This window comes from Anabrus simplex, chromosome 1, assembly GCF_040414725.1.
Source record: "Anabrus simplex isolate iqAnaSimp1 chromosome 1, ASM4041472v1, whole genome shotgun sequence".
NCBI classification, from domain to species: Eukaryota; Metazoa; Arthropoda; class Insecta; order Orthoptera; family Tettigoniidae; genus Anabrus; species Anabrus simplex.
In genome coordinates, this window is record NC_090265.1 from 407121339 (window position 1) to 407133896 (window position 12558).

The following is a 12558-nucleotide window of genomic DNA, read 5'->3' on the forward strand; positions in this document are numbered from 1 at the left end:
GGTGTAGAGTTGCCCAAATTTTGGAAGGGCCAGAAGGCATAAGTGAAAGTGAGAATGTGTGTGTCAGTGACCTTCCTTTTATGAAATTTGGAAGGTGCATTGTTCCAAGAAAACCAATATCGGTTTGTAATGGAAAACTTGAGAGACTTTGTTGTTCACAACAACAGAGCTATTTTAACCCACCACTGTTTCACCATGACTGGAGACCAATTTTTTTATAATACATATTTCAAATTTTGTAATTTTGTAAAAAAAAATATCTGTTCAAATTTTATACATACATTTTTAGTATTTTACTACATAAGGAATTTTTTTTTTTTTTTTTTTTTCAAGTGTTAGTACATTAATTCATTCCCTACTCAACAAATATAAGAATAGCATACAAAAGATGTTACCTATTGATCCTGTTCCATCTATAATTGCTGCAACAGTAGCAAGTGCCTTTGCATTGCCTTCTAAAGATTCATGTGTACCCAGTTCAGCAGCAACAGCCGTAGTTATCAATGCGTACGGTCCATTAACCAGAATTCCTACAATGATTAATAACGCAACATTCACTCCATAGCTGGAACTTCCATATTCATCGTATACCAACATCTGTAAAAGAAAAGGAAAAAACTAATGGTATAATGTATTACCAAGTTACACTGTATGTCCTAACCAGCTGAAGTTCAGGCTCAGACATACTCTGTACTCTATATTCTCAATGGTCAGGTAAGAAAGCTAAGCAATGGAAACAGAGAACAATGCCTTATCTAGAAAGCATGTGTAGATAGAGCACACCTAAAAGGGAACAAACAGGCACCTAGAATCAAAACCTGCCAAGTCCAAAAACCTAAATTTTTGGGTTGACAAAACTATTTCTATACGAATACAGTAAATGTTCTTGGAAGTAAACTGGCTATACTAGATCCAACTGTGAGGTTCGAACTGAATTCAGACCAGCCACGGGAGGTTGACAATGAGAAGAAAGCTATCTAAAGCAAGTACAACCTTGAATGTATTGAGGTGCTTTTGGAACGATACCAAGCCTTTTTGGAAAGACCTGCAAAATGCTAGGTATCTCTAAGAATATCATAAAAGATATTGCAATCTCGGCAGTTAAGGCATCATCATGATTTTACAAATTCACTTATATGCCATTATGTGCGATTAGTGATGTCTAGACAACAAAATCACATGAGTATCAAACAAGTTCGACTAATCGCAATCTTTTCTTTAATCATAACTCCATTAACATCACAGACAATAGTTACTCTGGATCAGTAATATATAGATTGAAATGTTCTACATATAATTTTTCTTATGTTGGCCAAACTGGCCGCAGCTTCTCCACCAGATACGCCGAACATTACAATGCTCAAAGACACAATAAATTCTCTGCAATGGCCAACCACATGAGGGACACAGGACATAAATTCACTACAATAGAACAAGACCTTCATAGTCTCAAAAGAGTCGATAAAAGTAAACTTATGACAGAATACGAAAATTTATTCATTTTCCTCGACCAACATTTCAATAAAGATAAGAACCTAAATGACATTACTGATAAAAAAAAAAGCCCCTTATATGAACACAATTCCTCTCACCAATATATTCTTAAAAAGTTTCAACCTCAAATTAATAAGCATTCCCACTTCTTCTACAGCTAATACACTCCCCTCCCTTCCCCTCACAGCTAGTACCTCTAATTCAAATGCAACCAATAAACCCATAGCCACACCCACTCTAATATCGCTCCCTCCAATGGCTTCTCACAGTAATACTCTCTCCTCCTCCTCCTCCTCTCCCACCAATAGCAGCTCTCCTCCAAGTACTACGAACAAGCCAATAATCACGCCTCCGCAAACAGTTCCCCCTCCAACACAAAACTATAGCTACAACACCCGTAGTAAGAAGTCTACAGTTGTCAATATACTTAATTCATAACGTACAAGCTACCTTCACCTCGTCAAATGGTAAGTATACACGATCTCCGCTAAACTTTTTAAAAATTCTTTTCACACAATTAATACCTTGTTTCTGGTTTCCTTTTATAGATTCAACCGTCAATAAACTCATATTCTTGACAACATTTTAACATCGCTTCAAACTGAGATGGTCAACTGAGGTCCAATTTTAACACTGTTCTTCAACCTTTATTCTACAACTTTTTATCTTCTCATCAATGTGTTCCACATATCTACCATATGCCTATGACTTTCGTCTTTTGTCACCTAGAAAGGAATATAGTGATCTCTTGACCAACCTTCAACATTATTTTCTCAATATTACTTTTTGAATAAATATGACTGATCGTCATTCTCGTCAGAGTCTAATTATAACCACCAATCGCTCAACTTAATTTTACAGCAATCTTACTACTTGTTCATCACAATCTGTTGCCTTGTCCATTTTACTTGTAATAGCAGCCTTTTAATGTCAATAATTTTATTACTTTCACCTTTGTAATACTTCACATTGTAAAAAAAAATATTTAAAACCAACATTGTTATTTTTAATGTTATTTTTAGTTTAAGTCTCTTCAAGATTTTTAAAAATTTCATCTTATTATATGTTAATCAAGTGCTATTTTTATTCTGAGGTTAAGACAATGGCTGATGATGCCTTCATACTAGGCAAAACATGTACCATGTTTAGTTAATAGATCAATGTAAATCATCCAAGACAATGACTTATTGTATTGATTAGGTGGTCAATTTAATAAATAACTTACTGTTATTATTCTAATCAGCCTAGACATTTCAGAACCAATAACTCAAACAAATGGTGTACTCCAAGGGGAACCACTAAGCACTCTGCTGTTCATCCCAGCAGCGAAGGACATTATGGAAATTGCACAAAATGAAGATTTAGCAGCATACGCCTATGCAGATGATATTGTGATCGGCTCAAAAAGCTTAAAGAAACTGCAGAACACTATTGACGAGGTGGAAAAATGGTGCATTCAACACAAGTTCGTAATTAACACTTAGAAGACGGAAATTATGGTGTTCAGATCAGGAGAGCAAATACTAAAATCGACAAGAATCGCCTTGGAAGGAAAAATAATATCTATCACCAAAGAATACAAATATCTAGGGATAACACTTCAGCCATCTGCAAAATGCTTCACTAAGCACACAATGGAGAAAGCGACACAAGCCATTAGAGCGATAAACGAAATAAGCTTCAACAGATCACTAAATCTAGATACAGCAATGGTGCTCTTCAAATCGAAAAATCGTTTCAATACTTACACATGGTATTGAAATTATACGGACACACCTTAATGAAAAGAACTTAGCAAATCTGGAAAGAGTTAAAGCAACATACATCAAAAGAGCAATCGGAGTGGCAAAAACAACAAGATCCAGATTAGTCTACCTTCTCGCGTGGGAAACTTTCCTAATAGAGGATATCAGGACAATCCAACAGAATGGCATCGGAGAACTTACTAAGAACACTAACTAGGAAAAGAGAAGAAGTACCCACGGAATTCTATGGAACTGGGGCCATGATTGATCGTACATGGACAGCAGCAAGTTTTGAGATAAAGCACGTGCTTATAAGACTTGCAGTACATGGATTCCACCATGTCATTTGCGAAAATCCAACATACCACAAACTGTCAAACTCATGCAAGTGTACATTATGTGGACAGTTATGTGAACGATATCACTTAGAATTGTGCATCAAGAGGACTAGATCAATCAGAGACTATGCAACCAATGGTGCAAATGTTAAATTGTTATAACACCTTTCACTAATGTATTGCTAATTAGCTGCAATAAATCTTTTAATTTAATTAAGGATAAACTGTGTGTTTAATAGAAAAATGTTAATGTAAATTGTATAATACTGTATTTTAGGAAAAATGTATTTTTTATTTTTAACTTAAAACGTAGTATAATCTATTAGTTTCATGGTCCGTATTGATAGTTCAAGTATGAAGGATGAGTTCTCCACCTAATCAATACTTTATTTTACATAGTGTCAATATTATTTACATAAAAACAGTACCGGTTTCGACCCGTAAATAGGTCATCTTCAGCTGCTAGAGAACCTGCTGAAGATGACCTCTTTACGGGTCGAAACCGGTACTGTTTTTATGTAAATAATATTGACACTATGTAAAATAAAGTATTGATTAGGTGGAGAACTCATCCTTCATACTTGTACTTAAAATGTAGTGGTTGCGAATAATGTATTTTTGTGTTTCATTTGCCACCGAGGTAGAGACCTCATTTCCAATTGAAGTATTTTGATTTTGGACTACTACTACTACTACTACTACTACTACTACTACTACTACTACAAGGAGGCTGTAGGACCATGTCCATCTAAAAAGTGGAAAAAGTGCCAAGTTGGTCTGTGTAAAGGCAACAAATCTAGCAATGCCTCACAGCAAAAGTGCAGAAAATGTGCAAGAAAAGTAGAAATTGTGCGTGTGCAAAATATGTTTAGGTTGTTTTTAATTTTCTTCAAGTATTTCTGAAAATTTATTATTGTTGCAGTGTGGATGACTGACTAACAAAAGGTATCCAACTGGTTAATTTTGTGAAAACTCCTTCAAGAAACATAGGAGAAAAAAAAAAATCTCTTATCAAGTTTTAATTTGAACGTTTCCAAGCATTTCTTATCATGGGTCACAATGACCCCTTACTGCTGTTGTAGGAATGTACGATTCTCAGCCATAACACAACTCACACTATTTGCTAATGAATACATTAACAACAAACTACCTAAACCTCTTAACAGTGACAATGGAGAGCAATATAAATTCCAATTACTTGACATAAATGTAAAGCGCACTAATGACAAGTCTCATCTGCTGCTGGCTCAGGTGATTGTGTTGCTGCTGTTACTAACGGAAGGACCTGAAGCGAGGGTTTTACCATTAATTGAAATGTTGCACTTGCTGCCTGGTCACTTGAAAGATATTGAAATGCAAGTGGCCTCCACATCTGTCATTTCCATCTCTGAATTTGAGCGGGACCAGCATCTGAAGCAGGACATCACCATCCCCCGCCACAAGTCGCACCACTCATGGTCGAGCTTAGGTGCAAGCCTGGCCCCTTCCGTATTCACCTGTTGGCCACATAAGGACAAGTGGAAAATGCAAGAGTGATTAAACTGTCTCTTCCACCTTGTGAGGTTTCTGGAAGCTTCCAGCCTCAGGACTATTCTGGAACAACTGGCCCAAGAATATACTTAAGATGTTACACAGAAATAACGTCTAAACCATTAAAGATATCTGTTTCTGTTTTCAAATTCGTAAATGATACCACGGGGATTGTAAAATAATGTGCTACTTATTCCCATACGGTGATTAATAACTGAGATACTAACTCCATATTTTAAAACAGAACTGCACAAATACATACAGCTGGCCTGAAAGTTCAACTGCATACAAGTTCAAATATGTAAGTGTTTTCAAAATCAGACAGTTACTTTTTGAGATAGTGACGAAATGATTTATCAATGTATTGCACTGTAGTACTTCTGGTTTTCAATTAAAATATTTAACAAAACTACAGAAATATGCAAAAAATGTTTTAAAATGTCCATTCCTAAAATAAAGGTGCAGGGCTTATTTGATGGCAGGGATTATTCACATACAAACAGTACATCTCAGAAATTCCATTTGTGCTGCCTGTATGCAATTTTAAAGTTCTTTTGTCCTTGGACAGGTCTCCGATGCATGTTAATAAGTAGGTAATATGCATTGTATATTATTTCTTTATATTTCACTAGTACATTTTTCATACACAGTAGATTACAAACTCCGTGATGGAAGACACACTCAAGCTGTCTTCTGATTTCCATCCTGCTTTGAATCATTCATTCACTTCCTAAATAAAATTCTTCACTACTTCAATATTTTAGTCTGACTTCTAATGCTCCTTCTCCTTCCTAACATATCATCCTATCTTTGTCCTTACCTTTCTAGGATCAATTAATACATGAGGCAAGATATCAGATAGCTAATATACAGGGTTATTCACTTCAGAAATAACGTCTAAACCATTATTTGAAGGGGCCAACCTCATGGCCCAGATTGTATAACAAAACCAAGTAAGTACAACACTCATTTCTAAATTTATGTCCCAACATTTCAATTTAGAACGGATCATCACACTCACCATTGGTACAGCCAGAATCAGCATTACCCCACAAGTGATAGCATTCATGCCCAGGTAGTCACTGACCACTCCAGCAGTAATACCTCCAATGATACCCCCAACATCAAATAAGGTAGACAGAAGAGCACTAGTTGAAGCAGAGTAAGAGGCTGAAATAAATGGGAACTCCCATTATAATTCAGACAAGTAATTATCTTTTTATTTAAGCCTAGGAATTAAGATCCAAATTAATAATTTTTTAAAAAAGTAACAGTGCATGAAATACTAAGTATTCTTTATTTTCTAGAAAACAGTTATTCAAAAAGATTCATCCAAACTTAGTGCAATTAGGAAAACTGGGCTTGACAGTAAAGATGTGAACTTCATCAAGAAGCTGTGGTCGAATCAGACAGCTCATACCAAAAGTGGACACGACATTACTGAAGGGATACGGAAAATACAAAAAAAATGCAAGACAAGGTTATATACTGTCTCCAATTCTTTTTAACTAGCACTCTGGAGCTATCTTTGAATTGCTCTTGATAAAGGAATCAAAATCAATGGGATGTGAATAAGCATCATCCACTAGGCTGGTGACACCATGATATTAGCCTCAATTCCTCTTGAACAAGATCAACAAAATAAGCAAGGACTTCGGCTTTAAAATATGTTTATAAAACAAAATTCATGGTAATCAGCAAGAAGAAAATCAATAACCCAGTTATCGTGGACAGAAACACCAAAGGGGTATTGCATTTCAAGTTTTTTAATTATTATTATTGCTACCGTTTTAATAGTTTAACACCACACTAACTCGGATAGGTGTTTGGTAACGATATGATAGGTAAGGGGTAGTACTGATTAGGAACTGGCCATGGCCTTAAATGAGGTACACAGCTCCAGCATTTGCCTGGTGTGACGATGGGAAACTATGGATAGGGTTCCAACCCACCTAAGCTTACAACTACGTAGCCATACCACAACATCTCAAGTACCTTAGATCCTAGCTAATGGAAGAACAAGATCCAGATGTGCAAATTAAAACCAGAATCAGTACAGTAAGCAGGTTTCTGAAATGAGTTCATGATGATCAAATCTCAATGGTGTGCTGAGAAGTTTTACATGTTATCAAAACTACTTTATGGTGCTGAAGGCTGGACACTTAAGGCTTGGTACAGGTCTGATGGACCTATAGCAGGACCACAAGGAAATTTGACACCTATGACTTGGAATGAAGTGGTGTATCTGCATATTTGTAAGGCTAAGAACACATACAGTAAACTGTGGAGGATGAGGATAAAGCAAACCAAAATCATATTGTAGCAATACAAGAAGATATATTCTACAGACACAAAGCTGAAGTATTTGGGCATCTTCAAATACCACCAGACCGATTTGGGATCAAACCTGCCAACTCAGGATCAGAAAACTAGCCATTCAGTCCAGCAAAGAAGCAAATATGAATGACCATGCTACTGAAAAGCAAAGAAAAGGCTGAGAAGAAAATATATGGGCACAGAATCAATGGGCTCCTTGGAGACTAATTGAATCCCCTAAGATTTTCAAGATTTTCATCTAGTGTTGTAAACCCAGTTGGAAGTGTTCCAAAATATTTCAACAGAGGCTATGAGGCCATAGTGAGAAGTTGAATGAGTCATGTTGTTAGCAAATGACAGTAGTGATGGGTAGTTCATGAACAAACCCAACTCATTTGAACAACTCGTTCAAAGGAGCTAGCCTCAAGCTAGTCGTTCAATTGAGAGTCAACTTGTTAATGTAGGAAGTGGCTGTACTATGAGTTTGAGTTTCAAAGAGAGCAAGCTTATTTCATCAACTCTCGCTCTGTTTTTTGGTTTAGTCAATAGCCTGCTTCAAAACACCACCGAATCAGCATGAAGTTGAGGTGAACTTTTGAAAACTATGAACAAACAAACCTGTTACTTTTTTTTGCTAGTGGCTTTACGTCGCACTGGCACAGATAGGTCTTATGGCGACGGTGGGATAAGAAAGGCCTAGGAGTTGGAAGCAAGCGGCCATGGCCTTAATTAAGGTACAGCCCCAGCATTTTCTTGGTGTGAAAATGGGAAATGAGAAAACCATCTTCAGGGCTGCCAACAGTGGGATTCGAACCCACTATCTCCCGGATGCAAGCTCACAGCAGCACGCCTCTAACCGTACGGCCAACTTGCCCAGTACTGTTGCTATACAGACCACTGAATACACCACTGCTAGATAGAAATCAGCATAGTTTTATTCTGTTTTCAATAGTTAAAGAGATACTCTGGTAAATTCCCACATATTTCTTAAATGTGGTGATAACTGTGAATAAACAAATTATGTAAACATTACACATACCATTCAGTTTCATGGTTCACTGGATAAACTGATACAGTTTTAAATCAAAATTAAGGAAAGTATAAAATAATGGGAATACTTTTGAATTTAACAAATAATTCCTACCACAATATTAATTAATGCATTCATTCACCAAATGAACATAACAGGCTTTTGCCCAATTACAACAATCACAATATACAAATAAGAATTACACTACTAAACATTAACTGAATATAAACAAAAATACAAATTGAAGTATACAATGAACTACCCAATTTAGATACGAGGATTCCAGATGAAAGAAAGTTGGTAATACAACAAAAAATATACAGTTACTACAATAAAAACATTTCAGTGGTTGCATAATACGTTGTAACACATTTACAGTAGTTATGAACAGTCTTAGAAGAGAGAGTACGAAATAAACATGTACAAAAGAATATTCTGAGAAGAGAAATGGAATGTTTAACTTAAAGGTAATTTAAAAACTGTGGATTCAAATAGAAGAAAAATTAACAGCAGAAGTAGAGAGAAATAAAACTAGAAGAGATATGTCCACAAAACTGACAATCTTCAACAGTATATGGTTTATAGGAAAGTATCACATTCTGATTCAAAGTTGATTTTATTATATCATTGTATATTTTAAATAAGAAATATTTCATAACCGTGCAACAAATGTAAATTTATTATATGTACGTGTTCGTCCTGTACCGTCCATTTAGTCTTTAAAGACAACATTTTATGAGACTAATGCATATGCAACGTACCGTAATATTCAATGTCATACATTACTATGGGAATATTTGTGCAGACTTCTGTAGGGCCGATGACCTTAGATGTTAGGCCCCTTTAAACAACAAGCATCATCATCATCATTAGCAGACCTCTGTTACATTATTGCACATAAAACAGTACCATTTAATTACTAATGTTGGCAACAGTGCATGTAGTATTTGAAGAGAGTTATTAATTCTATTCAAAGAGTTGAGCGGCTACCGATAAGGATATTCTCATGCCATCTGTTTGTGTAAAACATTAGTGCTGTAGCGTCTGAAATTGAACAAGAGTGGAGAGCCGGCTCCCCCCATCCTATGGAAGCTTGTGTGGCTCATGAACAAACGAACGAACAATCAAACAAGAACCGGCTCCTCCACCCTCTAGGAGTTCCGGTGCTTCATGAACAAATGAACGAACAGACTCTTTTGAATGACTCCCAGTAGAGAGCACAAGAGCTAGCTTGACCCATCTCTAATCCACAAGTTTCCTGATGGAGAGAATGAATGTGTGGTAACATTTTTGCAAAAAAGTGGTTGAAAACTAAAGGCTAATCTACTCATGTAGTTTGTTCTGATTCTGTATAGGTAGTTAAGCACCAGGTATTATTCTAGGTTTTAAAATAAACCTTATGTCCCTTTATCACCAAAAATCTCTGACTTCAATAAAAATTTGAGTCAGAGCAAGAACACTCAAGTGATTAGTACCTTTTTCTCTTCCCCCATGACATCACATAAACTTATGAAAATCAGTAACAGTCTGAGCTTACTTGAAACAGACTTTCAGTACGTATAGTACATGCCAAAAAGATGTTAAGTACACAACAAAAATAGCCAGTCAAACCTACAACCTTCAAATTTTGCTTCTGATGCTTATTGTAAACTTCCCACATCAAGACTGGAGATCTGTCAAGATGACTCCTCACTGAGTGTTGATGCTATAAAAATGATATAAAGAGCTAATCAAAAATGGATATACAAGAACTACGACTGATGAGGAGAGAGTCCATTGTGTGAAGACAGCAGAATGTCCTTGTCTTCCCTCTTCATGTTCCTTATTTTTCTATATGACCTAATAAACTGAAAGTCCATTTCAAGTACAATGAGGCTGATATTTATTGAAGTTTGAACATACTTACTTGAATGATTGATGTACTGCGGTAACCAGTACAGAAAGGTGTAGCTCACTAGCTTGGCAAAGAACAAACTCAATGAGAACTCTACAACTCCCTGAAAGAGAAATTAAATCACTATACTACAAATGTACACTTCAACTATCAATTTCAATTAATTATAAACAAAACTTACTGGAATTTTAAGAGCTTCCAAAAATCCAATGGCCTTCCCATGTGATGTATTAATTGAAGTAATTGGAGTGTTCTCATTTACAAGTGGCCCGCTTTCCTGTCACAAACAAGTACACATTAGTAATGTATAGGAAAGAAACTACAATATTTAGTTAAATAACTTATTCCAGTTTTACTAATAAACTGCCAAAATTAATGTTATTTTACAGGAGGGGGTTGAGAGATTGAACCCATCCAAACTGCTAAAAGTAATTCAAAATGAAATTAAAGTGAATGATCAGAAATAAACGTACATAAAATTAACTATCAGAAGACAGGTGAAATGGTAAGAAATTATTTCTGCTGTCATGTGACATTTCAAAATATAAAAATTAAACCCCATGGCACTACAGCCCGGATGGGCTTTGGCCTACCAAGCAACCACTGCTCAACCTGAAGGCTGGAAAGTATGGGGCGACACATGATCAGTGTGATGAATCCTTTCGGCTATTATTCTTGGCTTTCTAGACCAGGATTCAAAATAATACACTTATCCATATTGCAGATCTATGTTTTAATATTTTATTGCAAAGTATAAAAATATAATAAGACTAGGAAATTTGCTGCTTGGATCTCTCTCTTTCTCATCGTTCCCACAATTCTGAGGATTGTGATATCCAAGGAGGCTATCTGTCACTTGTCTCCATCTCTCGTGGTACTCAGCCAGATGTGCTGCACCACATATGTTCAACCCAGTTATACTCTTGATAATATTCAACCATTGAGTGGGAACTCATCTATGATCTCTCTCTCGCTGGGAATATTTCCAAGAATGACCAGTTTTTCCATGCTGTCACTCCCACGTCATATAGTGTGTCCAAAGAAATGTAAAACTCTTTGTTTACATATTGACGATAATCTGATTCTAAGGTTAAGTCTATGGCTTATAATGAAATCCTTGATACGAAATGCTGTCCAAGGTATGTATAACATTCTTCACCAACACCACATTTCAAAAGAATTTATTTTCTTCAGGTCTGTAGCATGAAGAGTCCACATTTCTGCTCCATAAAGGAAAACTGAAATTACCAGCTGGATACTACTCTCATTTTAAGAGTAAAGCGATAGAACAATGTGACAAATTCATCATTACATTTTTGGCCATAGTTGTTCTCTTATCTCGGAAGCACAGCTACCTGAACTGGGAATGAGTGAACCAAAGTATAGCATTTCTGAAACAGTCTCCAATTCCTGTTTAGATAGTGAAATGGAAATTATGATGGCAGAATTAAGGCTATCAAAGAGCTTTTCCGAACCTTCCTTTAATGTGGAATTACATTGGCAGAAAAAAAACATTCAAACATCATGAAAAGAATGTAGAATACAGAAATTTTGGCAATATACTTGTCGAGGTAACATATTTAATTGATTAAAGGTACAAGACTACGGGTTAATACGCGCACAAGAAAAGCCATCGCAAATGTGCCATGTTGGTCCATTAATAATAAGTATAACCGCCGGACTTTAATGCACGGATGCACACGTGCATGCATTGTGTCATACAGGTGCCGGATGTCAGCTTGTGGGATGGAGTTCCATGCCTGTTGCACTTGGTTGGTCAATACAGGGATGGTTAATGCCGGTTTTGGATGACGCTGGAGTTGTCGTCCAATGATGTCCCATACGTGCTCAATTGGAGACAGATTGTGGGATCAAGCAGGCCAAGGCAACATGTCAACACTGTAGAGCACGTTGGATTACAACAGCGGCATAGGGGCGCGTACGATGTCCTGTTGGAAAACACCCCCGGCAATGTTATTCACGAATGGCAGCACAACAGGTCGAATCACCAGACTGACGTATACATCTGCAGTCAGGGTGCGTGGGATAACCTCAAGAGTGCTCCTGCTGTCATAGGAAACTGCTCTTCAAACCAGAACTCCTGGTGTAGGTCCAGTGTGTCGACACCATAGACAGGTGGAATACAGGCGCTCACTTAGCCTCCTCCTAATCAACACACGGCCATCACTGGCACCATGACACAACCAGCTT

At 36.6% G+C, this 12558-nt stretch overlaps 1 protein-coding gene across 5 annotated transcripts in view; it reads right to left on the minus strand.

Moving 5' to 3' along the window:
- Nucleotides 1-12558, minus strand: part of MFS16 (major facilitator superfamily transporter 16) — a 210170-nt gene that overhangs the window by 22740 nt on the left and 174872 nt on the right. For all 5 annotated transcript variants that reach the window (XM_067135066.2, XM_067135065.2, XM_067135062.2 and 2 more), the window contains 4 exons: nt 10529-10624; nt 10360-10450; nt 6129-6277; nt 396-597 (listed from right to left, as the gene is read on the minus strand). In XM_067135066.2, the coding sequence (XP_066991167.1) occupies nt 396-597; nt 6129-6277; nt 10360-10450; nt 10529-10624 (538 nt within the window). The remainder of the gene's footprint in view (nt 1-395; nt 598-6128; nt 6278-10359; nt 10451-10528; nt 10625-12558) is intronic.